Source organism: Chaetomium fimeti, assembly GCF_033439085.1.
Source record: "Chaetomium fimeti strain CBS 168.71 chromosome Unknown B0H64scaffold_13, whole genome shotgun sequence".
NCBI classification, from domain to species: Eukaryota; Fungi; Ascomycota; class Sordariomycetes; order Sordariales; family Chaetomiaceae; genus Chaetomium; species Chaetomium fimeti.
In genome coordinates, this window is record NW_026944341.1 from 64777 (window position 1) to 91562 (window position 26786).

General features: G+C 56.4%; 13 protein-coding genes across 13 annotated transcripts; 5 read left to right on the plus strand and 8 right to left on the minus strand.

Annotated features, from left to right (window-relative positions):
• The first annotated feature begins 137 nt into the window (after positions 1-137).
• B0H64DRAFT_412230 (Alpha/Beta hydrolase protein) lies at positions 138-1520 on the plus strand. The gene has a single exon (XM_062804911.1). The coding sequence runs from the start codon at positions 480-482 to the stop codon at positions 1383-1385; it is 906 nt and encodes a 301-aa protein (XP_062653895.1). The 5' UTR covers positions 138-479; the 3' UTR covers positions 1386-1520.
• A 985-nt stretch (positions 1521-2505) lies between these two features.
• B0H64DRAFT_447108 (glycosyl hydrolase family 61-domain-containing protein) lies at positions 2506-3561 on the plus strand (the record flags this gene model as incomplete). Its single annotated transcript, XM_062806976.1, has 5 exons — positions 2506-2566; positions 2627-2684; positions 2758-3115; positions 3188-3380; positions 3458-3561. 5 exons carry the CDS (start codon positions 2506-2508, stop codon positions 3559-3561), a joined length of 774 nt encoding a protein of 257 aa, XP_062653896.1.
• A 133-nt stretch (positions 3562-3694) lies between these two features.
• Positions 3695-4691, minus strand: B0H64DRAFT_332227 (kinase-like domain-containing protein; the record flags this gene model as incomplete). The annotated part of the gene is made up of 2 exons (XM_062801039.1): positions 3695-4143; positions 4199-4691. 2 exons carry the CDS (start codon positions 4689-4691, stop codon positions 3695-3697), a joined length of 942 nt encoding a protein of 313 aa, XP_062653897.1.
• Positions 4692-5259: 568 nt separating this feature from the next.
• On the minus strand, positions 5260-5775 carry B0H64DRAFT_447110 (uncharacterized protein; the record flags this gene model as incomplete). The annotated part of the gene is made up of 3 exons (XM_062806977.1): positions 5260-5359; positions 5446-5578; positions 5640-5775. 3 exons carry the CDS (start codon positions 5773-5775, stop codon positions 5260-5262), a joined length of 369 nt encoding a protein of 122 aa, XP_062653898.1.
• A 1000-nt stretch (positions 5776-6775) lies between these two features.
• On the minus strand, positions 6776-8805 carry B0H64DRAFT_57328 (uncharacterized protein). The gene has a single exon (XM_062808455.1). The coding sequence runs from the start codon at positions 8460-8462 to the stop codon at positions 6924-6926; it is 1539 nt and encodes a 512-aa protein (XP_062653899.1). The 5' UTR covers positions 8463-8805; the 3' UTR covers positions 6776-6923.
• Positions 8806-9356: 551 nt separating this feature from the next.
• Positions 9357-11499, plus strand: B0H64DRAFT_332046 (uncharacterized protein; the record flags this gene model as incomplete). Its single annotated transcript, XM_062801033.1, has 3 exons — positions 9357-9591; positions 9672-10198; positions 10279-11499. 3 exons carry the CDS (start codon positions 9357-9359, stop codon positions 11497-11499), a joined length of 1983 nt encoding a protein of 660 aa, XP_062653900.1.
• A 159-nt stretch (positions 11500-11658) lies between these two features.
• On the minus strand, positions 11659-12770 carry B0H64DRAFT_57348 (concanavalin A-like lectin/glucanase domain-containing protein). Its single transcript, XM_062808456.1, has 3 exons — positions 12376-12770; positions 11903-12307; positions 11659-11818 (listed from the first exon to the last, which is right to left on the minus strand). Coding segments are annotated over exons 1-3 (693 nt in total). The 5' UTR covers positions 12663-12770; the 3' UTR covers positions 11659-11817.
• Positions 12771-13746: 976 nt separating this feature from the next.
• Positions 13747-15676, plus strand: B0H64DRAFT_57366 (uncharacterized protein). The gene has a single exon (XM_062808458.1). It carries the CDS (start codon positions 13885-13887, stop codon positions 15280-15282), a length of 1398 nt encoding a protein of 465 aa, XP_062653902.1. The 5' UTR covers positions 13747-13884; the 3' UTR covers positions 15283-15676.
• Positions 15677-17219, plus strand: B0H64DRAFT_57367 (uncharacterized protein). Its single transcript, XM_062808459.1, has one exon. The coding sequence runs from the start codon at positions 16071-16073 to the stop codon at positions 17040-17042; it is 972 nt and encodes a 323-aa protein (XP_062653903.1). The 5' UTR covers positions 15677-16070; the 3' UTR covers positions 17043-17219.
• Positions 17220-17253: 34 nt separating this feature from the next.
• On the minus strand, positions 17254-19538 carry B0H64DRAFT_57359 (uncharacterized protein). The gene has a single exon (XM_062808457.1). It carries the CDS (start codon positions 19380-19382, stop codon positions 17466-17468), a length of 1917 nt encoding a protein of 638 aa, XP_062653904.1. The 5' UTR covers positions 19383-19538; the 3' UTR covers positions 17254-17465.
• A 678-nt stretch (positions 19539-20216) lies between these two features.
• Positions 20217-22925, minus strand: B0H64DRAFT_452305 (uncharacterized protein; the record flags this gene model as incomplete). Its single annotated transcript, XM_062807196.1, has 8 exons — positions 22659-22925; positions 21686-22418; positions 21483-21549; positions 21184-21398; positions 20778-21096; positions 20510-20547; positions 20300-20323; positions 20217-20240 (listed from the first exon to the last, which is right to left on the minus strand). The coding sequence occupies exons 1-8, from the start codon at positions 22892-22894 to the stop codon at positions 20217-20219; spliced, it is 1656 nt and encodes a 551-aa protein (XP_062653905.1). The 5' UTR covers positions 22895-22925.
• Positions 22926-23740: 815 nt separating this feature from the next.
• B0H64DRAFT_57380 (uncharacterized protein) lies at positions 23741-24660 on the minus strand. Its single transcript, XM_062808460.1, has 2 exons — positions 24334-24660; positions 23741-24277 (listed from the first exon to the last, which is right to left on the minus strand). The coding sequence occupies exons 1-2, from the start codon at positions 24605-24607 to the stop codon at positions 23766-23768; spliced, it is 786 nt and encodes a 261-aa protein (XP_062653906.1). The 5' UTR covers positions 24608-24660; the 3' UTR covers positions 23741-23765.
• Positions 24661-24999: 339 nt separating this feature from the next.
• B0H64DRAFT_479111 (uncharacterized protein) lies at positions 25000-26767 on the minus strand (the record flags this gene model as incomplete). Its single annotated transcript, XM_062808287.1, has 2 exons — positions 25000-25219; positions 25254-26767. 2 exons carry the CDS (start codon positions 26765-26767, stop codon positions 25000-25002), a joined length of 1734 nt encoding a protein of 577 aa, XP_062653907.1.
• Positions 26768-26786: the final 19 nt, after the last annotated feature.

Here is a 26786-nt window from a genome sequence, read left to right on the forward strand (position 1 = left end):
CCTCGGCTCCCAAGAAGGTAGTCGGAGCCTAACTTAGGACATGTTTGGTTCCTCGGCATTGTCGCTATAGGAGCGCATGGACCAAGTATAAAAGGAGGGCGCATTTTCCACGTATCAAGCGTGACAAACATTTGTACCCCATGTTCCAAGTTTCGACTTCCCTGAATCAACGTGTATCTGTAAGATGCGCACAAATCAGCGTTGGCGACAATTGCCAAGCACGTCGTATCATCATGTCATTATCTCCCTTTCCCAGGCAGAGTTTTGACAATGATAGGCTGGGATGGAAGTTTATTCCCCGTGAAGCTCTGAAAAGTGTTGGTAGTGTAACGCCAGGTGAATTGTCCAGCAATAAGTCGCATTTTTATTCCATGTCCAGAGTTCGGGGACAGAGCCGACCTGGTGACTTATATTAAGGTGGTGTTTCCGCTCCCTTTTTGTTACTTCCCCCCGAACTTGGAACAACAAAGCCTCACACCATGCTCTCTTCCCACTCCTTTCCACTTTGGCTCCTCGCCGCTTCATCAGCCTTGGTGTATGCCTCGCCGGCTATTACTCGGCCTGATGCCGGCAACATCATCGAGCGAGCCGCGGCCGCAAGTTCTTCAGGATGCGGCAAAGAGCCATTCTCTTCTGGCACGAAGTCGGTCACGGTGAACGGCAAGGATAGACAATTCATCGTGCGGGTCCCGAACAACTACGATCAGACCAAGCCGTACAAGCTCATCTTTGCCTTCCACTGGGTCGGGGGCACTATGCAAGACGTTTCGAGTGGCGGTACCGACAAGGAGTTGTGGGCATATTACGGCATGCAGCGCAGCGCTGAGGAGACGGCCATCCTAGTGGCACCACAGGGTCTTAACAACGGTTGGGCCAACTCGGGAGGCGAGGACATTGCGTTTGTCGACGCCATGGCACAGTACATCGAGGACGCACTCTGCGTCGACCAACAGCAGCGCTTCAGCATCGGCTTCTCATACGGCGGTGCCATGACCTATGCCATCGCCTGCGCGCGCGCTAAGGACTTCAAGGGCGTTGCTGTCATCGCTGGCGGACAACTGTCTGGGTGCGATGGGGGCAACGATCCCGTCGCGTACCTTGGGATCCACGGAATCAGCGACGGCACTCTGAACATTGCCGGCGGCCGTGGCCTACGTGACCGCTTCGTGAAAAACAACGGTTGCGCAAACACAAACGCACCCGAGCCGGGGCAAGGCAGCGGCACACACACCAAGACAGAGTACACTGGTTGTCAGGAGGGATACCCTGTGACCTGGATTGCGCACGATGGCGGTCACTGGCCTGGGGCGGTGGACAATGGGCCTGAGAGCGGAGCGAACTCATGGGTTCCTGGGGAGGTTTGGTCTTTCTTTTCACAGGCCTAAGTCAAGCAACAGTCATGTAGGTAGTCAAGTTGCATGCGGGCGAGACCGGGACTGGGTTGGCCCGGGGGCGATTGATAGGTAGTCTGGAGTTGTCGGGAGATTCGAGTCACATAAAAAATGTAGTTGTGGTTAAAAGTGTAAAAGAAATACTTTGTAGTTATGTTCTCTGAACGCCGCCGAAAGGATACATACAACCTCACTCTGATATTTCCTTACTGAGACCACAGAGATAACCCGCCCTTCCATCACATATTCACGATAATAGGAGGTTTGAGGACCATAAGCTACAGATAACGAGGGTTAGGGCTGTGTAAAGGGAGCTTCCATCGAGATTGAGTGCTGACATGAAACCTCGAGTGCAGGGTTGCTTCCGGCCTTCGGGGAGATCTTGACTGCAACGTCCTGTTAGATTTGATGTGATAGTTAATGGTCCCTTCAAGGACTCCCTTCAAGGCGTATGTGTACCGAGGTAACCACAACACGGCCCGCCTTTTTACTTAATACATTTCAGGTGCCGAGGAGCGGTTACTTATTCTACTTTTAGAGTGGTGAACTGCCGGGAGATCTCTTCGGTACCAGTTCCGTTGTTCTGAGACGGGCTCGCTCGGTTCGACTCGAAGACCAGTGGCTGTGCATACGATCAGCAGCCCAAAATGTTTGCTGCCCTGAGACACATTGAGCAAAGAAGTGTGTAACGGAGGGAGACTTACCGGTAGGATCACGGCATCCAGCGGCAGTGTATTAGGTAAGGACGCACGCGGGCCTGTCATTGAAGGAGGCGTACCATGTCTATATTATCCCCCGCTCCTACCGTGATGCATTTAGAACGGAACTCCAATGGTCGAAGCCCCTCGTCGAGCCGCAGTGTTAACTGCAACCCCATGGAAAACAAGCCTCCATCCGATTGTATACCGGTGATATTACCCTGGAATCCTCCGATCCTTCAGCATCTGCAAGAATAGATTACGTATTTGCTCAGGTTCTGATGCCATGTTACACAGGTATTGGCACTGAGCATTTCTACTTAAGCTGGGTCCGAATTCAGGGAAGTGGAATGTGGTTTCTGGGGGAGATGTCATTCAGACTTCGCATCATCAGAATCCGGTCACACACGTCCACGATGACACCGTACCTCGCCATTCTTCTTGGTGCCACTCTCGTTTCACGGGCTTCTTGCCACCGTAAGTGTCACTGCTACATTTCCTTGGAAAAAGGATCACTCCTGACGTAACTGTTTCAAGAGGTCCATGGAATTCTCCTGGTCAACGGCACTGAGTCACCTGAATGGAAATATGTCCGGTATGTCCAGCCCACACATTGGGTCATTGACCCAACAATACCTACCCTTGCCCTAACAGAGCTCGACATCTAGGGACGTAGCCCCGCATTTCCCTTACGACCCGGTGGAGTGGGAGGGGAGCCAGTTTCCCAAAACGCCCCCCATCATGGACATCAACGGCGCAAACATCACTTGCGGCAGGAATGCATTTCACTCGGCCGCTAAAACCGAGACGGCCGACATCTTAGCTGGCTCCGAGGTCGGCTTCCGCGTCTCGACGGACGGCGACGGGGAATATGGCTACTTCTGGCATCCCGGCCCCGGCATGATTTACCTCTCACGTGCTCCCAACGACGACCTGGAGAACTATCGGGGTGACGGTGACTGGTTTAAGATTGCATATGGCGGTCCGGTTGCCGACAACGAGTGGCTAATTTGGAAACAAAATGACGTAGGCTGTTCACATATTTCGAGCATACATCGCAAGAGGAGTCAGGGCTAACCGGACGGCCACTAACCGTAGTTCAACTTCACCATCCCGGAGACGACGCCGCCGGGAAAGTACCTCATGCGCATCGAGCAGTTTATGCCCACCTATGATCGCAACTACACCCAGTGGTATGTTAACTGCGCGCATGTAAACATTATAGGTCCCGGCGGAGGGACACCGACAGGGTTTGCAAGGTTCCCTGGGACATATGTGGTTGATCAGCCCGGTACGTAACAATTCCTGTTTTATAACCTGATGAGGGGAGTCGCTAAGTGTTGGTACTGAACCTTTATTTATCGCTAGGCCTCCTGATCCCAAAGAACCAGTTCATTGCAAACGATGAGCCACCCGAAGGTTTCAAGCTGCTCGACTACCAACCCCCAGGGCCGGCCGTATGGTCAGGTTGAGGAAGGAGGGGAGTATTGGACAGGGCGAGGGTCTGAGAGAAAGGTTCACGAACGTTGGTCAAGCATATTGAGATTTCACTCTGTCCCCGCAGCCAATGCTCAGGTGTTTGGATTGTCAAGGATATCCCCCTGCTTAGTATCCGAGTGAGCCGGCATAGTGATCCCAAACGAGAACCAGACCAGCATCATGCAAGAATAGCGGGATATATCTGTTCCGCCACTCGCCATGCAAGTCTGCCGTAAACACAGCCTTACAAAATTCCCAATAGTCTGGGTACCACCCCGACTGGTGCCAGTCAACGATCGCAACCACCTTGCAAGGGGAATCAGCGGAAACCATAATGTTACTTGGGTGGAGATCCCCGTGGGTGAATACAACAGGTGCGTCATCGGGCAGTCGCTCCCGGCAGGGATCTGGGAGTTCCGAAGGCTTTTTGCCCGGCCAGTGTTGTTCAAAGCCTGTACGGATCAATATCGACATCCAGTCGTGGAACTCGGCCACCGAGTGGAAAGGTCCTCCTGGAGGGTCGTTTCTCGGTGTTTCGAAAATGATGTCGCTCAGTGGTTGGTAGTTAATGCGGCCTTTCACAGAGAATCGAGTAAGCATAGGATTCTTGGCTTCTCTGGAGTAACGTACCGACGAAGAACTCGCCCGGTCCGTGGCGCACGTTGCGTAGCTCTGATAGTATGGTCCGAAGCTGTTCGCAGATGCCCTCCCTCTCAGCCTCATTTAGGGAGTCCCAACGTTGTTCTAGAGTGGCACCTGGAACCAACTCCATGTAAATGAAAACTTGGCCACCGTCGTGCGTCCATCCATATATCTCTGGGACGGGGACCTGGGGCAACGCATGTCGCAACGCCCAAAGACATTGACCTTCATCCACGGTCACACAGGGTGGGCCCCCGAACTTGACAATCAGGCCAAGCTCCTCATACCGAACTGGTGGGATCCTGGATGCTTCATGACGCACGCCGGGATCTTGGATGTTGCTCCTAGCGCGAATATCCGCGGGGGTTGGGAGTTCAGCGCCCGGTCCGTTGCGCGAGAAGAAGGAAGACTCAAAGAAGATTGCCTGGTCGGTTGGGGGGAGCTCCTTGGTGGAGAAGGGAAAAGGAGGCGCCGTTGACATGGCGTGAACAGGGTGCTTTAACTGCGACGAATTTGGTGGGATCGCGGAGGCTGCAGGCGTGGCTACCGACCTACCTAAGGTAGGGTACCTATCTGACCGGCGCGTAGATTCTTCCGGCTCATCCGCCAATGGGGGTGAGTTGGGTGTGCCACGCCGCTTTCGTCGAGCGAGCGGGGTGAGCGAAGGTGCCGAATTCGCCCAATATAATGGGCCGATCCTTGGTACCTAACGAAGCTAAGGTCGGTACTCTCTTGCCACTCAAACACTTAGTTAGACTCCCTGTGTCTCCTGTCGCGAATTGTCCATCATCTTCCGTTAGAAGTTAGAGAGCAGAGATGTGGGCAATGTGTTCCATTATTCCGTTCAGCCTCTTGCGAGTAAGCAGGCGTGATGATGAAGCTATCTACCAGGTACACGTCCCGCATGTGGCCTTCCTGCTCCATCAACCCTTGCACCCAACTAGAACCGAACACAAAAGAATGAACACCCACCCGGATAATCCTTCACTATGTCACTGACACCCAGCCAGCATCGAGAGTGCCAGCCCCTCGTTGTCCCATACCAAAATCTACTTCCTGATGACCTCCCGCTCGATTTGGGCGATGCGGTTAGTCTGGAGGTACTTGGAAATCTCGTTCTTGATTTCCTGGGGCAAAGCCTTGGTTGCACTACAATAACACGCTCGTTAGCATCATGGATTCAAAGTATACCGCTGGCATGCACGTTTCCGTCTTGGACCGGGTACTAAACTCACCCGGTACTGACAGACGGCTGGGCAAGGAGCCATCGCTTGACCTCGGTTTGGTAGGTAGCAGGCCATGCAGCCAGCTCCGATTCGAGCCTCGCGATCTTGGTCTTGACCCGTTGCTGCTCAACCCCGGAACTGTCTAGAATCCACACCGTCAGCAAATGGACTCGGATGCAACAGTATGACTCCAGGTAGCTTACTCTTCTTCTGCATGTTGCTGAGTTCCGTCCTTGCTTTCTCAAGGTTGGACTTGGTCGTGGCCTGTCTCTGGACAATCGCTGCCATGGCCTGCTTGAGGACGGGGGCACTGGGGGGGTTGACCGGCTTGGGAGGCATATTGAAGAGGAAGGTGGACTGGTAAAGTGTGTGTGTTGGTGAGTGTGTGTGTTTGTTGGTAAGTGTTTGTGTTGGTGAGTGTGTGGAAGCTTGTGTGAATGTGTGTGTTTAATGACAAAAGCAGACAGGATAATGGCCATTCCAAGCGGATTTATATATCTACATGACTGTCAACCAGGCCGACCTTTCGACAGCCTCATGTTCTCAACATGACCTCTCAAGACCGGCCCTGAAACTCTGCCTGTTCGTGACAGGCACCGACTTACACCTCGCACTTGCACCTCGCGCCTAAACTCCACCTCGAATATGTGCCAGCCCATAGCGGGGAAACTACCTACGATCAGACTCGACTCAAACTTCAAGATTCACGCTCCCACGACACTCGTAACCTGCAACCCCTAGGCCACCCTCGACTGAGAAAAGTGGGCTGGATTCACGCGAGCCGGAGCCTAAAGCGGACCGGGTCCACCTTTGGGGCAGCAGGCAACCAATACGCAAAGGTGAAACAGCCAGGCACGATGGCAGACGGTCCAATGTGGGTGAGAAGGATGCACTCAAGATCCCACTCAGCATCGAAATCGGTGGGGTTTCGTCGAGAAACCATTGTTGGGGACAAGGTCGAGATCTCCTGGCCTTGTGAGCTTTTGGTGCCTTGGTTTTCAGACCAGGTGAACCATGTTCTCGGGACCGCCAAGAGGCTTAGTGGGTTCCCACGTAGGCCGAAGTAAGCCTGAAACATAGGCACAGAGGTTCCTGGCTTTCTTGAATTTCGAAGCCTGAGAGTTGGTCCACCACGAGACAATAGCGTTGGCCAAATTATCCGTCGCAGGCGTCGCTGGCGGAGGTCGAGACTGCGTGGCCAAAGCCTCCTTGCGGACAATTCGCTCTTGCAGGAAGTTAGCTGGGGTGAAAATGTGCAGTGTGGACGCTGGGGGAGACTTTGGCGATTCGCCCTGAACCGGCGAGATTTGATGATCCCTTTGCATGTTAGGTACCTACCTATCCTGGCGAGGTTTAATCAGGTGCTAGCTCCATACCTACACAACAACACGAATTACCTATCCATTCTCATCCGAGTACTCTAAGACGGGTGTCTACATTTCCTTCAAACACCTGATGCTGAGACATGGGGCCCGATGTTTTTCATATCATATCCCTCCACGCCCGGGCAAACAACTCGTCGAGGCCGCCTTTATCCAAAAGCCGACTTTGATGAAGACCAAATACGCTCCCACAACGACCCAAGTCAGAGAAATAGCGACCATTCCAGCAGCAAGCCGTGCATTAGCAAGTTGAGTTTGTACGATGTTTATTGGCAGCGACCGCGCCAAAAGCGGCGTTGTTGTCGTCGCTCCAATACCTTCCTCCGCCTGTGCCTGGGAGCTGTGGGTTTGTGACAACCCTGCCTGAATCCTCTCTCGTCGACTCTGATCAATGGTTTCCACCATCCGCCAGGCAACTTTATTGTTGATTCTTTCCCACGTTGCCTGCTCGGCATGGGCCCGGGCGTTTGTACTAAACTGCTTCCGTAGGCCGGCGTCCTTGGCGAGAGTCATGACTCTATCCACGAAGGCCGTCAAGTCCGCTGGCGGCGTGAGATAGCCCGTCTCTCCGTCCCGCACAATGTCACTGGGACCACCCTCGTCCCGCGCCACCACGGGCACTCCGCTTGCCATGGATTCGAGGACCACGAGCCCAAATGTCTCGGTAGTGGAGCAGTGCAAGAAGATGTCAGCGGATGCGTAGGCAGCGGCGAGCGCCTCCCCGACGCGGAACCCCGCAAAGATGACGGTGCCTCGGCCTGTCGATAGCGACCCGAAGGAGTCCTTGATCTCGGCCTCGACCGCCGCGTTGCGGTTGCCTCCGACGATATACAGTTTGAACTTCAGGCCGCGCGCATCCAGCGCCCTCGCGGCATCGGCCAGGAATCCGAACCCCTTTTCCCCGGCCAGACGGGATACGCAAATCAAGACGATCTCACCGGCTGGTGCGATCTCCTGTCTCAATATGTCGCTGCGCCGGGCCGGATGAAAGAGCTCCGTGTCTACCCCTCGCTGCAAAACCTCGAGCTTGTCGCTTTGCACCCGTTGCTCCTCGAGATATCGCCGCACGAAGCGGCTTGGGTAGAAGATTGTCTTGACGCTCGTGTGGTTGAAGAGGAAGCTCTGCACCGTGGCAAATGCGAGGACGGCCAAGTTGCTGAGCGGCCAGGGGAAGAGGATGGCGCAGTAGCCTGCGAGGTCGGTTTGAAAATTGCAGATGATGGGGATTTGCCTTTCTGGTGGTTGTTGTCTGAGTTGAAGCATCACCTGGAACCCGACCGACGCAGGTGAGGCCAGGTAGATCAGGTCAGGCGCGGAACCAAAGGATCTCCTATACAGGACAGAGAGTCTAGCTGGATAGACAATAGAGAGCTCTGGGTTATACGGCAGCGGATAGCCGTGGATCCTGATAATTTCGGGCTTTTGGGCTGAGCTTGGTGCTGCGACAAGTTCTTTTGGAACAAATGTTGATTCCGCCGTGTGAGGAGCAACCACAACAACGTTTGCGCCGTTGGCCCGGAGGTGGTTGACGAGCATCATGGTGGTCCTGGAAACGCCGTTCACCGGACCAAAGGATTCGGTGCATAGCAAGATGCGCTTGCCGCGGAGTGCATCCGGGAACGTTGAGAATGGAGCAGAATCCATGGTGTGTATACGGTACCGTCTGACTACCAGGTACCAACCTAGGTAAGGTAGGTAAGTTGCAGACCACCGTCGAGTTGCGAGTCAAAAAGCCAAGCTGGGTCAGTAGGTATGTGACTGGGCTACGTTGGAGACAGAAGAGGTTTCCAGCCTCGCGGAAAAGTCCATAGGTCCAAAGTGCAGGCTTGCAGGGGATAATGCGAGGGAAAACGGTGAACCACTAAGCATGTTGCATTGGCTCGGAATGGCATCTGAGGGATGACCTGGGCACCTAGGTGAGCCGGGTCCAATGGAAAGTCATGCTGCATCCACATGGGTCCCGGGAGATGGACCCTCTCCCGAGGCGAGGACTGGGGAAACGTGTGCTAACTGCTCGTCGAGACGCCCGGTTGAACCCTTGATCTGCGCACACTGCGATAAGCTTAGTCCCGAGGCAACCTAAAGCACCTTAAACCCGCGACTTGACGCGCGAATAAGCAAGCGCCTTTCTAGCAACGTGCACGTCCATGACCCTACAGTTGGATCTCCGAGTTCGACTCGCCACAACACATGATCCTCCCACCCCTGGCGAAATTGGTCGGGCACATTCAAAGCACAATGGCCATAGTCACTTTCTCACATGCTGGTGGTCCCCATGACTGGTCCAGCGCCACGGCTGCAAGGAGATGGCGATGCGGGCAGCTGGCGCCAATCCTCTCGGCCGATCTCGGGAGATGCGCATCTTTCGCAACCGACCAGGATAATCTTCTTATCACGGCGAAGGCGTATTAGTCCCCCATTATTCCCCTCTTGCCAAAACCGCCCCGCGGCTCCCATGTTGTACCAACTGTATTCGGCTTCACTTTCTCACCCCGAAGTCCGAGGAGTCCTCCTGCCGAGGACGAACTCCCTCTAGCCATGATACCCCAGACGCCCACGACGCCGCTCCCGTTCTCGGCTATCGACGCCGAGGACATTGCGGCTTTGGACGATTCCACAGCGCCCACTACACCGGACGGGAGCTCCTCGTTTAGCCCCAATCTCCGTCCCCAAGATGACGCGGGCTATCTCAACGTCAGTTCCCTTTCGACGGCCATCGCAGCGACCGCCCCTACCGTCCGCAATATTTGCTGCATCGGTGCCGGCTTTGTCGGTAAGTTCTTACCCGGCTTATTTCTGACGCCCCAGGTTTCCATCCGGCGGGTAATGATGAGCTGCTGACATTCGTTATAGGCGGGCCGACCGCGGCAGTCATCGCTCTGCACAACCCCCATATTCGCGTGACCGTCGTGGACAAGGATGAGAATCGGATCCGAAGGTGGAATTCGAAGCACCCCCCTATCTACGAGCCCGGCCTACATGACATCCTGCGCATCGTGCGAGACGGGTCGGGACCTTCTGCCACGAACGACGAGCTTACCAAGCCCGGTGGGTTGGATGGTGTCTTTCCCCGCGAAGCGGTTTCCTCTGGCAACTACGGTGAAGGCCGGCACGCGAGGGTACAGACAAAAAGCGACGTCGCCAGGCAGCCAAACCTGGTATTCACGACCGATTTGGCCAAATGCGTCAGCGAAGCCGATGTGATTCTCATCGCGGTCAACACCCCGACCAAGACACGCGGGAATGGAGCCGGGTCCGCGACTGACATGGCCGCGTTCGAGGCGGTGACAGCTCTGGTCGCCCGGCACGCGAGCCCCGGCGCCATTATCGTCGAGAAGTCGACAGTCCCATGTCGAACGGCGCAGCTCGTGCAGAGCATGGTAAGGCTACCCCTTTTCATTCCGTCCCGGTCACCGGGATGCCGAACCCGAAGACGCCCCGTTTCTAACGCGAAAGTTAGCTGGCGCTTTACCGACCGGGTGTCCAATTTCAAGTTCTCAGCAATCCAGAATTCCTCGCCGCCGGCACCGCCATCAACGATCTCCTACACGCCGATCGCATCCTGATCGGATCCAGCAACACCGCCGCTGGCCACAAAGCCGCGGCCGCCCTGGCGTCAGTGTACGCCAGCTGGATTCCTCCTGCGCGCATCATCACCACCAATCTGTTCAGTTCCGAATTAGCTAAACTAGTGGCAAACTCAATGCTCGCACAGCGCATCAGCAGCATCAACTCTATCGCGGCCGTATGTGACGCTACCGGGGCAGATGTCGACGAGGTCGCTCGTGCCGTTGGAGCGGATCCTCGCATCGGCGGCAAGTTCCTCAAGGCCGGCATTGGTTTCGGTGGAAGCTGTTTGAAGAAGGATGTCCTGAGCTTAGTCTACCTGGCTGAAACCTTGGTCCTCCCCGAAGTTGCCCGATACTGGCTGGCCGTGGTCGAAATGAACGAGTTTGCAAGAAGCCGGCTCGTCTCACGAGTGCTCAGGTGCCTGAACAACACGTTGGCGGGCAAAAAGGTGACGGTTCTTGGCTTCGCCTTCAAGAAAGACACGAACGATACGCGCGAGTCACCCGCGCTGGATATCATTCGGGCGCTGGAGAAGGAAGGCCCGGACACAATCGCGGTTTACGACCCGGTGTGCACGCCAACCCAGATGGCCGAGCAGATCGGCCGCTTCGCTGGATCGCACGTGCTGCGAGCCAATGGCGGCCCGGTGGTTGTCCACTCAGATGTGTATTCGGCGTGTCAGGGATCCGATGCCGTACTCATCACGACCGAGTTTGACGAGTTCAAAAACGGGCCAGTGGAGGCGGACGGTGTTGCTGGTGGGCTCGAGGCGAACCCAAGTCAAATCTCGACATCGGATGCCGACGACCACCTGAGCAGCCTTAACCCAGTCCCACCTTGCGATGAGGACTGCCCCGAGTGTCAAGCAGAAGACTCGAGCGCTGTCACAGGGACCGATGGCGGAGTCGGCAACGGTGCTGACGGCCGTGACAAGGCCCGGGTGGACTGGACAAGGATCTATTACGATATGAAGCAACCGCATTGGATCCTGGACGGGAGAGGGATTCTTGATATCGCACGGATGGAGAAGATCGGATTTCGTGTTGAGAGCATTGGTCGGCCAAGTGGCCAATTAGCCAAGTCATCACCACCAGGCAACTCTTGGTGTTAGTGAGCGCGATATTTTTCTACACTTCACATAGAGGCTTGGCGGTGTTTAGATTTTGGAAGAGGCGAAGCTTCTTGGTCTATTGTGTGGAACTGGACCATATCAGGGGTGTTCATCCACTTCTTCCGGCCATCAACAGTTCTTGCGGTGTTGGAATTTACTATGCAACCAGAGCACCTCGAAGCCCATCGTTCCTCAAGATGCTCGTCCCCCATATGTACACACATCCCACTTGCCAACAACGTGCCCCTGGCGTCTCTGCCCCCCTAATGCGAAACAGATAGAATCTTTCCGTGCGGGAAAGAGACTCAAGTTAAGCGTTCTAAGATTCCAATGTTAGCCTGTCCGAATCTCTCGTAGAGCAGCCGCCCAGCATCACCCCAAAGACGGAATTGTGTAGACTTACTAGTGGGTTTGCACGTAGATATCGGAAGAGCCGCTGCTCTGGTACCCCTCAGTGGCAACGATCTGGTAGTCGTGCTGTCCGAGGTTCAGACCAACGGAAGCCCAGGCGTTGAAGTGATTCTGCATGGTGACCGAGCCTCCAACACGCTTGGAGGTGCGGACAGACCAGTACTGCTGGAAGGTTCTGGTACCCTCGATGGAGGGCTGGTTGTAGCGGGTCGAGACGTAAATGTTGTAGGTGCCGCCGTCACTCTGGTGCTGCCCCTTGTACTGCGCTCCGCTGGAGGGGTTGTAGGTGCCGTAGGACTCGATGACGTAGTACTCGACGAGCGGGTTGCGAGTCCAGCCGTAGACGGCCAAGTACCCGTTGCCGCTGGGGTTGAAGGAACCGCCATAGTTGATGGTTCTGGAATAGGAGTCAGGCGTGAGTCACCATCAGAGTCGGGAAGAAGAGTCCTGGGAGATGGGTCTTACCGGCCATTGCCGGGATTCCAGCCCTTGCCGCCGACAAAGTTGCCGGTGTTTCTCCAGCTAACTTGGTACCGGCTACCAGCACCCATGGTGTAGGTAACCTGGCCGCCGCCATCGGACCACCAGGAATAGAAGTAACCGTTGTGGTTGCCCTGCGAGTTGGGCGTCACCTGACGCCGCTCTAGGACCTCGGTCGAGTTCCCATTGTCACGCTCGGCGAAGTCGAACGGCATACCAAGGACCGAAGTCACCGCCGTCGCGGCGAACAGGAGAGACTTGAACGACACCATGGTAGCGGAAAGCTGTGCTTGATGGGAGCAGTGGTGCAGGACTGAAACTGAGGTTGGGTTGAGTGAGAGGCAAAGATAGCAGGATCTCTTCGAGTAACTGTGGTGCCTTTTATATTCAACCACATCACCGTCTGAGGATGAGGTTTCGCAACGCCGCGGCTTGTAATCGTTTCCCGCGCCTATGGGAATGAAGCTATATTCTGGCTAAATCGAAAAATGGGTATGTGTACTTGGCATGTGTCTGTGGGCGAAGAAACAGCTTTCTTTGGCGTTGAATCGTGGTGCCCACATGATACCCTGCTGTCCGAGCATGAATCGCCCCCGCCCCCTATGCTCCCTCCTGTGGTATTTATAACAACGACCTTCCTTGGCAAGCGGCTGAAAGAGCCTAGAAGTGAGCAAGGGATCCGGATAAGTGCGCTTGTGGCCGGCGTTCCTGTGGCGGTCATAGCGAGGTCACTTGTGAAGGCAGGGATAAGGGGGAAGTCAAGACGGACAACCGGCACTTCTGTCCTTGGCAATGTTGGATGGAGGTTCAAGGTGTGTGTCTGAGAAACATTTCCAATTTTACTTCGAGAACGGCGCGAGGGATCTTAGATCACTCCGCGTTGGAGCAAACGCAGCCTCGAATGTCGATTGAGGTGTCGATCGGGAGGATGCAGGGCGATCCGGGACTGCTCTAACCGGGTTCTCGGCTCTCGCAAGGCCGGCTCTTGTTTCGTGGAAGATCCACTATGGAAGCTGATTCCCCGGATTTCCATAAAACGGCGGAGAATGACTCCCCGGATCTCGGGAGCTGGCATTTAGCCTAAGGAGGTTGTGGAGAAGAACCCGCCGGCATGGTGCCTTGGCCTCCTTGGCATGTGCTTGGGTGCTTGGTTGTTGGGACAGAGCCTCGAAGGCGGGATCGCCGAGTTCCCAAGGAAGCAGGCTTTTCCCTCCGTGATGACCCTGAGGAGGGACTCCCGAGGATTCCCTCGCCCACCTCACCTGCAGGGCAACCGTCCACTCACACGGTTGCAGGGCTCGGCCGAACATTCCACGCGCGTTTATTCGTCCACCCCAGACTCTCCTCTCGCGAGTCCCACAAAACGCGCTCAACAAAGCTGGAACAACCGCGTGCCCCTGAGCTTCTCTCGTGTAAATCCCTGACCTCATTTCCGATCGACCCACGTTCCCAATCAGCGGAAGGGGGAGCAACAAGTCGCACGTCGCGCGCAACATGCCCGCTCCACTAAAAGACCGGGTCACGGAGTGGGTGGTGGACCAGCAGCTCCATAGTCCCCTCTACACTCGCCTGCCTCTTGAGACTCGGCTCCTCATCTTCGAGCTGTCGTTGGCACCGTTCTGCCAGGATCCGGTGGTTCACGACTTCAGGGTCCGGTATAACCACGCCGATCGACAAACAGATGGCGCGTTGAGCGAGACGGACGAGTCCGCCCAGTTTACTGATGGAGGTAGCGGGGAGGATACCGAGGATGACGACGAATTCGAGATCGAGAATGAAGGTGGAGATGAGAGTAATGCCGACGAGGAAGAGGATGCCCTCCCATTTCTCGCTTGGGATTTGGACGACGAGGATAGCGACGACGAGCTCTTTGAGGAAGACAACACAACACCATATTCGGATTACAGCCCTCCTGCGCGGTACTGGCTCCGTCCGGACTATGTTGGCATTGAGAAGTCTAGCACCACACTCCTTCTGACCTGTCGCCGCGTATACATTGAGGCGCGAAGCTGCCTCTTTACTCCTCCCTTTGATCTCGGGGTGTCCAGTGGGGCGAAGTCGAGGTTCTACGACCCTTGGAGATCGGCGAGAACTTTATATAGCCGCCTCACCACCGAGCAGAGGAACAGCATTGTTTCCGCCCGCATGTTCACAGGCGGCCGAACTTCAACCATAGAATGCCTTTGTCGGTCACAAAACCTCAGGCGTATCGAGTACCTCCGACTCACCGCCAACAAACCCACGGATGGGACCTTCGCCCTTTCTGACCTCTTTGCCTTTGGGGGGCGTGTGGACAACAAATACCGAACTCTCGATTTCGGCTATGGACCTCCCCCGGAGGAGTCGCCCGACGCGGAATGGGAGCCTCCTGTCGTGTGGGGCGATGAGAGCTGGGCCGACGTCTTCCTGCACATGCCCCGTATCAAATGTCTCGTGATCGACTTTGACGCCTATGAGGAAACGTGGGATAGGGACAAGGAGCGTGTGGAGTGGGCGGTGCGCGTGTGGCGCTTCCCCCTGTGGTCTCCCCGTTCCGACGGCTGCACGTACTTATCGGCCCAGGGGCACCCCGTGCGGAAGATGAGCTGGCGCGGGTGCGCCGACCATTTCCCACCCGTCTGCTCGCGCTGTTCCGGGACTTTGGACCCAAATTTCATGACTCCCCGGTGCATGTGCGAGTACGCCGACGAACATCTAAAGCTCCTCGAGCGCGGCCTAGGACCCCGGATCTATACGTGGACCGTAAAGTGGACGCCGCGCGTGGGGAGGCCATGGGTCGAGCCGCCGGGGTTTTGGGGGAGGGTCCGCGAGCCGGCGGACGGACGGTGGAAGTGGGAGGAGGGGGAGGACGTAGGTACCGTAGCGGGAAAATGCAGCCTGCAACAACCGTAGATGGAGCCAACAACCGTTGTTTTTTCAACAACCGTTGCTCCTACAACAACCGTTGCTACATCGCCCCGCAAGTTTTACCGTTCTGATTGGCCAAATTCGCATCCAACTCGGGCGCTGAACGGTCCGACTTTGGTGGTGGCGTTTGGTTTGTTGGGAGTATGGTGATCTTGTGCGGCAATACGGTCTACCTTGCTTCTTCGAGGAGTACAACATATCGTGGCAACACCGGGCCACGCCAATTGGGAATTACGCTGTCAACAGGCTGCTGGTTAGGCACGTGGCACTGGATTACAGTCTCTATTTACCCCTGAATAATCCGGTCGTTGTGTAGAACATCACGACCTGGGCCGATGCCTTTCCTAAACGGCAGCTGGAAAGCCAATAAGACGAATAGTATGGTTTAAGACGGACGGTATTACCTGGAACCGACGCCAGATCTTGGGATCGATAGTATATCTGGAGACAAGCCAAGGTTGACTTGCACAGTCATTGCGCTGTATCAAACCCCAACTCGGTTGCGATCACGGAAGTTCAACCTTGCCTCGCCAGTCACGATGATTTTATTCGACTCGAGACGCAGGAAATGGTTTGATCATGCCGGGACCAGTAAAAGACCCCTTTACCGTGCATATCAAGTTGCGGCGGCAGGCGCCCCCTTGACTGCCAAGGGGAGCATCCTCTCCGCCGTTCGAGCGGGCAACGCCTTCCTAACTCGTTAGTGAAAAGTTTTCCCAACTGATCTCCAGCACCGGACTTCAACTTTGAGTTCCATAAACCATCAAGCCAAGATGGACAACCCCCCCGGCCAAGCAGCCACCCCCATGGCGAATCCCGCCCAACAACCCCCCGGCCAAGCAGCCGCCGCCATGGCGGATCTCGCCCAACAAGCAACCACCTTGGCTACGGCCATGCGATTTGTCCACGGCATCGTCCAGCAGATGGAGGCCGATGGGGAAACCCCCGAGTTGGGTTTTGCCAACAGACTGGAGAAAAAGTTCAGTCTCCTCCATGACGAGTGGGCCCAACTCATTGCCAACGTGCAGTCCATCCGCACCCTAGAGGCTGAACTCCAGGCGTTTCGCGAAGAGTTAGCTACGGAAAAGGAGGCATCGCTCAAGCGGCGGGCTGCGGTGGACGCCCAAGTCCTCGCGCTGGATTCCCGACAAGACGGCATCAATGCCAAGGAGACGGACCTTGACGCCCGACGTGCCAGCGCCGTGGCCAAGGATGCCGATCTCGACCGGTTGAGCGTCAGCCTCGATGGCAGGGCAGCGGCCCTCGAAACACTTGATGCTCTAATCCAAGAGCGGATGATTGCCCTCCAGGGCCAAGAAACTGCCACAAGCGCAAAAGCTCTTGCCATGGACGTCCGTGATAACGCGGCCAGGGACAGGGAAGCGAGCCTGGCATCCCAGGAAGCGGAGATCCACACGAGAGTCGTCGGCCTTCACACCCGGGAGGCCCTCGTAGCGAGCACACTGGCTGACTTGGAAAACAGGAAAGCCGCATTCGACAAGGCGACGTCCGACCTCAATTCCCGAGAAAACCACCTCACGAGCAGACTGGCCGATCTCGAGGCCCTAGAAACACGGCTGGCCGACAAGGCCGCGGACCTCGTGTCCCGTGAGGCCCAGCTAGTGGAAAAGATCGCGGGCCTCGAGTCTCGGACGACCCAGTTGATGGACAAAACCACGGATATCGAGTCCCGGGAGGCCCAAGTGATAGATAGGGCGGCCGCCCTCGACATCCGAGAAACCTAGCTCATAGGCAAGGTGGCCGGCATCGGGGCCCGAGTAGCACAGCTCAGAGACAAGACAACGGATATCGAGTCCCGGGAGACCCGGGTGGCGAACAAAGCCGCGGACATCGGGGCCCGGGAGACCCAACTAGCAAGTAGGGAGGCCGATCTCGGCAGCAGAGAAGCCACGTTGGTTGGCAAAGCATCTGCCCTCGATGCGGCTACTGGTGCTCTGAAGAGGGACCGCAGTGCCCTTGAGGACCAGGGTGTTGGCATCTGGACCGCACGCAGTACCGCCGCACAACCCAAGATATCATCACCATCACTCTTGTGTCAGATGCAAAAGGGTTCAGTTCCAAGGCTTGTAGAATAGTCATCACATGTTTACAAACAGGTTGGAAGAAGCGCTCCATTATTATTCGGGTCGCGTTGCTTAGGGAGTACACTAATATGGAAGCGAATATAGTTCCCAAACCCGCGCTGCTTGGTCTCCGGACATGCCCATGTGTTCGTTGCCGGGGCCACAGGAGCCATCCCAGCGCAGATCCGAGTCATCTTCCAGGGGGGTGGTATCGGCCTCTTCCTCGCTCTCCTCGCTGAGGCTGGCGGCGTCATCGTCGTCACCGAACTCCATGCCTTGATCGTCGACCTGGGCTAGACTGATTGGGACGTCGTCGACGCCGCGGCTGATTGTCGGCGCGGTATTCGTGTTGAAAAGATCCCGTTCATCACTAGGGCTATCGTCCAAAAGTCTCAACTCCAGTTGGCTTCCTTCCGGGTTCTCAGGGGTTGAAGAGCCTCCGGTGCGGGCGCGGTTCTGCGCGTTGTCCGGAGAGATGGACCCGGGCTGGGACGGCCGTGGCCTCTTGTGGCCTCGGGCAGAATACTGCGTCTCTGGGGTCGGTTTCTCGCGTGAGTGGGTGACAGCTTCACCGTTTCCCTGGGTGTCGGGGATCTGGGGATTCCCGGAGGCCAGCGTATTAGCTTCCCCGTCTGACTGGGTTGCAGGGCTCTCAAGCTCCTCGTGGGTCTCTGTGTCATCAGCCACGGGGTGGTCGTTGGTCACCCGTGCAGCTAGAGCCAGCTTCGCATCGTAGGCAACCCTCTCCCGCTCACAGAGGAGGCTGTATTCGCGCAGGGCCACGATATGACCCGCCTGTGGATAGTCCTTGACGGACCGGCGGCCGCTGATGCCACGGACAAGAACCTCAAGGGGCAAAAGCTGAGGGAAACCCATGTGGGTCATGGAGTCGAGGGCCTTTATGAGCAGCTCGAGGTGGCGACGATGGACCAGGAAGGGCTCAGAGGCCCCGCGGGTTTCCCGTGGCGAAGGTGTTTGACCGGAACGCTCGGCGCTTGCCAACGCAGCGAGCTTTTCGATGACATGGAACAGGGTGTCCCAGCGTGAAAGGCAGATGCCAGTTTCGCGGCCGTATTTATCCCGTTTACCGACGACCATCTTCTCGTGGAGCTCACGGCGCAGCTCGGCGGTGTTCTTCTCGGGTTGCTCGCGCTTCCGCTTGAGTAATCCGGCCAGGAACTCGTCGCACCCCGGCACATCCATGACCCACGGGCCGTTATCGTTGGTTTCGACAATGACGGTGTACTGGATTGCGGCGGCCAGGGGTGCGACGGCGCCGTCCCACATGGGATGCACCAGGAGGGCCGCGAGTGATTTGCAGAACGGCCCGCTCCAGAGGAGGCTCTGGCCTCTGGCGAGAGCGCGGTTCTGGTCGAGGTCGTACTTGAGGTCGAATCGGCAGCCGATGATGTCCTCCGGAAGGCAGCGCATCAGCCGCAAGCAGCATTTGTGAAGCGTCAGCAAATCTTTGTTCTTGGCCACATCGAGCAGCTCCTTCCTTTGCGCGCTCTTGCGCCAGGCGCGGTCCACATTGGCGCGGTCCTTAGCCGTCCATGCGGACCCGATGGGGAGTCTCGGGAGCATCCGTTGGACTTGGGAGAGCCCCGTAATTCTCGGGAGGTTCTCCGTCATCCAACGTTGTGCTTCGACAGTTATCTGCGGTAAGCCGCGCAGGAAGCGGTCCACGCTCGCGCCCAATTCATTGGGGACGCCCTGAACGCGGCGCCGCTTTTGCCTGCGAGGGGGTGGTCGATGGTCGCGCTCGCTCTCATCGTCGTCATCCTCGTCTTCGTCATCTTCATCGAGTTCGTCGTCGCTGACGAACTCGGTGTCGGCTTCAGGTTTGACTTCGGGCGAGACAACCCGAAATTCCGCGCGAGCGGCAGCCGACATTTCCGTCAGCCGGACTACTATTCTAGTCGGCCCAACTGCTTCTTCGTCTTCGGCGGGCGCCTCTTGGGCCGCTGCCTCTTGGGCCTCTTGTTCTTGTGCCGCTGGCATCTTGGCCGCTGGCAGCTCCGTTGGACCGTTGGTCTGACTGCGCTCGTCGTCGGATTCAGGGATCTCTTGGTGGGGTCCTCGGGGTTCCCGACGACGGCGTGAGATGAACGGATTCTAGATTATCGGTTGCACAAATGGTGGTCGCAACCGGGGTTTGGGTGTGGGTGAGAATTTCTGAGATGGGGCGGGGTTTCGGTTTTCAAAGTCGCTTGTCTGGGTCCAAGACTCCAAGCACAGTGTCTGAAAGTTTTATCCGAGTCAATCCAAACCCCTCCTAATGTGGGAGAGGCAAAGTATGAAATTCTCTTGGTATCAATTAACTGCTGATTTTCCACTGGAAATTGCTCGCCAGAGGAAAGCTTGCAATTTCAAGCAATCTGGGATGCCTCCCTGAACCACCAATTCGACACTAGATTGCCGTTTCCTCTCGACGAATCAACCCGTGAGTTGGTGCCTTTGAATTACTAGATTGAGTAGAAAAAGCAAGATGCATGCATCATCCCAGAGAGCCCTCTCGCAGCTCTCCATTGGCAACGAACAGTAGGTAAATAACTACACAGAGGACGATGAAGTTGATCCGACTATCACCCACCAACTCAATGGTACGTTCCAGCGTGTAACATTCGGTTGACGATGGTTTATTGATCCCGATGGTCCCTCTTGTTGGACAACCTCGGATTAATGACATCTCGAACGGTCATCGCACCCTTTCCTTCTCGGGTCGTATGTACTCTTCTTAGTCTGAAAGATCGACGTTCGTTGTATAAGGTAGCCTCGTCTGTTGAAGACCTAGTGTCCTTGCCATAGCCCCTATCACTTCCAACTTTGTTCACCTTACCCGGGGCGATGCCAGCACATCTTCACATTTTAGCAGTCAACAGCTCACACCGAGTGTGGTTATCATTGGACAGACAAACTTTGTCCAAGAAACCGGAATTTACCTAATAGAGTTAAACATCCACTAAACACCCAGTCACTCAAGCACGCAGGAAACGGTTCGTCAAAAGGGTAGAGCTCAACGCATTTAATTTACTAGCCAGTATCGTAGCAGCCAGTTGGCCGTGGAACGGGAATCCAGGGGGATGACCATGTCATCCTCGCCGTGCGGTCCGCGAATGCTGACTCACCGAGACGCCATATTCCCACACACCCCGGGTCTTGTTTACTGCTCGGATGAGCCCCAGGCGTTTGTCAACAACGAATCCGACGGGTGAGTCCGGCTGTGAGAACAGGGAAAACTGCCCGTAGTCCAGGCGGCTCGGCTAGGAGTGAACTATCGGCCCACTACGAGATCCATCACGAGCGTCGCAGCGAATGCCGGTAGCCGAGCTGCGAGTTCCTGTATAGAAAGAACGGGCAGCGCCGGCCACTGCCGCAAAACGGCAAGCAACTGACAGATGGCAAGGCCGCACATGAGTGCGACGGGTGTCGCGTCGAGTCTTTCCCGCGCTTGGAGGGCTTGATCCGAGAGGAGTTGTGTAGTGGCGACATGGACGCCGTCGGTGTGCGCCAGAGCGGTTGTGAACCGTGTGAGGCCAAACAACATGCAGCCGGACCACGACTTGTTGCAAAGCGCGGCGTACAAGTCGCATACTTGCACATAGGGTTCTACGGGAGCTTCGTCAATGTCCCAACGTTCCAGAGTCCACAAGGACGGGGCAGCGCTATTGGCATGGCAGAATCCAGGGATTTGGGCCGCGAGGGCAAACCGAGTCTAAAGAGGGTTGGACACAGAGTTGGCGGAGGAATACTCAACCAAGGAGTCAAGCACGTCTTGGCGGTTTTGTTCCAGCAGTCTCACGCGTCCCTTTTCAGCGATGATGTCCGCGTTCGCTTGGGCCAAAGACCCTTGGACGGCAACGAGGTCTGTTGCCGCTTGCGTACAACGTGCCTTCTCGGCGACGATGTTTGCATTCTCCTGAGCCAACGACCCTTGAATGACGGCGAGCTCCGCTTGGGCTTGCGTGGTGCGTGCCTTCTCAGCGACCATGGCCGTGTTCGATTGGGTCAATGACCCTCAGACGGCAGCGAGGTCCGTAGCTGCCTGAATCGTCCGCTCCTTCTCGGCCGCGAGGTTCGCGTTCGTCTAGGGAAGAGAACCCTCGAGCCCGGCTACGGCGCCTTCCAGCTTATGCACCTTCTCCTGAGCCTCGCGTTCGAGCTGTAACTGTAACTTGTTAGCCAACGTTTGCGCTTCCTGCAGTTTCCCGTTGCCCTTTTGAACGAGTTCGCTCAACCGGACGTTAAACTCAGCGGCTGCCGTTGCAATCTTTGGCCCCACAGCTGATCTTCAACTCGGCGACCTCCGCCGCCGTCTCGTTCAAACGAGTGGAAAGCTGGGTCGCCTCAGCCGCCGCGGCCCGGGACAGTTTATCGGCAGTGGCCAGACGAGTTCCGAGGACGTCATGATCCAAGGTCAGCTTCTTTTTGTCGTCTTCCAAGGTCGAACATCGAACCCGGAGCTCGGAAACAGTTTCGGTGCTTTCAATGCGAGTACGGCGAAGCTGATCCATTGCAGCATCGGCCCTGGAAACCTCCACCTGGACGCTCTCTGCATTCCTATCGGCAGCGGCCTTCAAGGAGTTGAATTCCAGCTCAACCTCAGTTAGTCGAGTCTGGAGCGCTTCCTTGTCCTTCGTGGCTTGACGAAGCTGCAACCCGCGCTGGCAAAGGATGGCCATTTGCTTTTGGAAGGATTTGTCGAGCGACGATATCCTCTGCCCCCTTGAGAGGAGGACCTTGTTGAGGCCCGCGGATTCAACCCGGAGCTGTGCAACCAGTTGAGAGTGCTGGAACAACTTCTTGTCGGTTTCCTCGACACCATCACGAAGCCGGTCAACCTCGGCCTCAGCCGCGGTCTTGGCATGTTCGGCCTCGACCAGCTCAGCTGCGGCCTCGCGACGGTGGTCCAACATTTCGGTCTTGGCGAGATCAGCCTCATCTGTGATCTTCTTTATCAAGCGTTCCCGCTCCTTGTCCTCCATCTCCCGAGGATCATCGCCAATGGAATGAAGCGGCAGGATAGAGGCCAGTCGGCTGGTCATCACAGCGGTATCGATACCGGCCTTGTCCCGTCCCTATCGGAGCCGGTTGGTATCCCGGACGAGGCCCTCGTTCGCAGCGATAAGACTGTTGTTCTCCTGGGAGAGTTCACAACGTTTCTGTATCTCCTCGCCGAGAACGCTGTCGAGGGCCTCCCTCTCTTGGGCCCAGAGCTCGTTGCCCTTGCTGGCTCGTTCCAATCGGTCCAGGGTCGCTTTCCCACTCTCCCTCTACTGTTCTGTCTCGGCTTCTTGCTTGATCAAGGCCGCCCCCCGCTCTTGGGCCAGGACCGCACTGGATGTGGCCTCATTCCTCGGTGCTGCAAAATCCTTCTGGAGAGCATCGATCGTCTCATCCTTTTCTTCGACGGCTCGCTGGTTGTCGATGCGGAGGGTTTCGGACTGGTGAGCCAGCTGGGCGGCAGCATGGCCGGTAACGTCGGGTACCTTTTGGCTATGCGAGACTGCCATGTCAAATGTAAGCCTGGGTTCCAAGATAAGCAGAGCTGAGGCTCAGAAGCTGCCGGCCAACGTCGTCGTCGAACTTGCCGGCCATATGATATATCCGGGAGCGCCTGGGGATCCGCCAAGTGGGCCGCCAATTCGGGGCTGTTGAGGATACTCGAGATTTCAGAGGCTAGCTCCTCGTTGGGCTGAATAGCAGGCTCAAGACCAGCCGCGATTTTCTTGCACTTTGCAACAGTTGGTCGGACGGCTGCGAGACTGGAAGCCACTCTGCACGCAACCGTCTCCTCAGCCCCCCCCCAATCGACTCAAGCTTGTCGCCGAACGCATCGACTTTGCGCTTACGACCGCTTATAAGCTTGTGCGGATTGGCTCTGGGCCCCCCGTGGAGGAAACCCTGTGCGAATACAGGCGGCATGGTGTCGTCGTGTTGAACACTGTGAAATGTGTGCGAAGCAGCCAAGCCACGCCGCCGTCCTCTCGGCCTCGTACGTACCTTGTCCACCCCCCGTTGATGCTTGGAAAATTACCCCACCTTCCCAATTCGACGACAATGATAACCAACCGCCAATCGTTGCGAGGCTTGGATCGGTTCACAATCTGCTTCAACGTCGCCAAATTTCCCACGGAGAATGCAAAGAAGAAGTGAATGGGCGAGGAGGGACAGCTTTCCCAATGATGCGGAACTGTCACCGTCAATTATATGAGTTATGGCTATGCCTGGAAGAAATGACAATTCATCGGGTACAGACAGTCACATTTCAGCCACGAATCACGAGATCCAGCCACGAATAGACAGTCAGTCGGGAGCACGTGAAGTTTTGGAGAGGAAAAGTCAAATTAGTCTATCCCCTCGTCGCCCGTCGCTCTGGGATTCCTAGTCCGACCTGTTGTGTTGGTACCATCCAGCAGGCTTTTTGGAGGAACCAAAAATGTTGCGAGGACGCGGTGGCACTGCCGCCCACTGCAAAGCGCTGCCTCCCGTTGGGGAAGAGCCCTGTGAAGTGACCGACTCCGGTGAGTTGTTAAGCGAGTCCAAATCCGCCCCGCCATAACCCGAACGTTGAGAAGACTTGCCAAAGTCCACCTTGCCGGATGTCGCAGTGCCAAAGTCCACGGGGCCATCATACCCGGCGGTAAAGTCCACGGGGCCATCATACGTGGCGGTAAAGTCCACGGGGCCAGCATTCGCGGTGCCAAAGTCCACGGGACCAAAGGTCGATTTCTGGCCGAGCGTTGGGGCGAGCGAATCGATCCAACGCTTCATCTCGCCATGGGCCCATAGTTTCATCTTCGCATCTCGGTGGTATTCAGCATACCCGGATGCCCTTGGGCCGGTGCGGTCGGAGGCAGCGACGGGAATAAGATCCTCCCATGGGAAGTCTCGCGCTGCGATGGTTGATTAGCTTGGGAGCGTGGCGGATGTGACTCGTGAGCGGACTTACAGTGGACGAGGTAGATGTGTTGCCAGACTAACAACTGGAAGAGCTCGTGGCTCACATGGTCGGGGTCGACAGGGTGGGAATAAAACAACTCGCAGGCGGTGCCAGTGGCAGCAGTAATCGCCTCGTGGACCTGGTCTGCATTCAAACCCATGCCGCCGTGGGCGGTTGGGGATGTGAGCGAACTCATCGCCTGAGCGCGACGCGCTTCGTGGGCCGATGACCCGGTTGTGTATGTGTCCCTAAGGACGAGTTTGTGAAGTTGGTAACCCTCCATTGTTCTTGAATTTTGATGCCGGATTCAAGAAGTTGGCATGGAAGCTAGCGATGCAGAGGTCGATGTTTGGAGGAAGATTGGAAAAAGCGCAGGCGACGATTTTGGAATTTAACAAGTCGCTTGCACGCACTGGAGCTCGCGTCAAAGGCACTGTCAAAACACTGTGTTCCGACCTCCTCCTGGGCGCCACATGCCTTGTGCCATCGGAAGATGGGCTTTGCATGGTAATTCAACTTGGATCAGCCTTGGAACGTCAGAATCATGGGTCAGATCACCCAACTCGAGCAGTACTCTTTTACATTGTCACCCAGGCACTTCACGGTCAAGCAATTCAAATTTACAAACAGGGCGGCAGGCAATTGTTTCAATTGTCTATCGAGAGAGCTGGTCGTCTAACGGCTCCTAGGCATGGCCATGAAGAAAGCAACCGTTTGGGCCGTTTCCTCTATTTCCCACAGCATGTTGTAATAGACCAGGTCCGCATTGTTGGGATCCCGATCCGGGACCTTTTGGACATAAAAGTCCCGGGCTTGTTTGTCGATCGCCTTCTTGGCGGCGAGGTCCCTGACCGCAGGCTTTCCACCAGCAGACCCGACGGCCTGCTTGATCTCGCTCTGCTTGTAATCGTGCAAGAGTGTCACGTTACGAACGATGCTCGTATCGGCCGCTTCGGGGGGCCGCGCCGGGCATGTCGTAGTCGTCCTCCTCCTCCTTGACGATGGTGACCTCGGCCATTGGTTTGTAACGACGGGTCTTCTCGTCGGGCGGGTTGTGCTTTTCCATGGCCGGATAGAACATACGCCTAATGTCCTTCTCGGAATGCTTCGGCGCGTTGGTGTCGGCTGCGGCTTTCCTCGCCCCCGGAACGAAACGTTCACCGTCGAGCTCGCCGCGGTAGCGCATGGCCAGGATATCGCCGATGGATTTGCCTTCGTAGAAGGGGTCCACCGGGAGGTCGCTATGCGTGTGCTGCGCGTGGTCGAACTCGGACGGGTGAAGCTTCCCCCTCAGAATCTCGTCGCCTGGCTTGGCGGCGGCAACAGCCTTGGCGAACTCATTCGACCACGGCCAAATTGGGCGATCATCGAGAGGGCTCGTCAGGTATTGTAGCTCGCATCCGAGAGCCAGGATGTCAAAGAATGTCCAGGCTGCGCTTCGGACTTGGGGCTTATTGCCGCGCTCTCGCATCAGCACTTCGCTAGCCCCAACAACGAACTCCCATGAATTGAAGTCCATGTCTTTAAAAACCGGGCAGTGATCGAAGTCATGCTCCTTTGTATCGCAGATCGGGCAGCACCTGATACTGCCATAGGTGCCATTTGGCATCACGCAATGTTGGGCTGTGTGGCCATGCTCTTTGCAGACCACACAGACTTTCACATTGCGCCCGTCGGGGTTGGGTGAGGCTTCTTCGGCCTTGACTGAGGCTTCCGCCGCACGCCTCATAGAGGTTTCTTCAGCCTTGACTGAGGATTCCTCGGCCTCGCCTGAGGCTTCCGCCGCACGCCTCATAGCTGCCCTTTCACCCATAGCGGCGAACTGCCGCCGATGCCGGTCACCGACCGCGACAGACTCGGTCTCAACCCGGATGTGGAGAAACGGTGCATTGTGCGAGGCAGCAAGCTTCAGCAATGTGGATCCCATTGCATCGAGAGAAGGCTTGTCGGCAAGTACCTTGATGAGGTGCCCGCCGGCCACTGTGCGGTGAGTGTCCGGCGTGCAGAAGTTGACCCAGTTGCCAGGTGTCTCTAGGAGGGACGTCTCGTTGTGCCTAACCTGGTAAAGCACGGCCCGATGGTCCAGTGTCTTCAACATGGTGGTGCCAATGCCACGGATAGCGTCATTGGGCGTCCAGTTTACGACGCTGGGGTCGTCGTGAGTTGTACACAGCTCTTCCACTTTCTGTGCGCTATTGAAGAAGTTGAACACATCTTTGCCCAACTTGCGTTTCTTGCCACGGTATTCGCCAGTGGCGTGCCTGACGGCGGGTGTGCTCATGGGAGCAAGAGCCTGAGCAGCGTTGCTGCCGGCGCGGGTGGCTCTGAGCGGCCTAATTGCATGGCGAGGCATGTCGCCGTGTGTGGGTGTGCCCTGAGGGGGCAGAGCGATGGTATCCCCGGAGTTGGCTGTGCCCTGAGGGGGCGGAGCGTTGGTATCCATTGAATGCTTTAAGAAATCG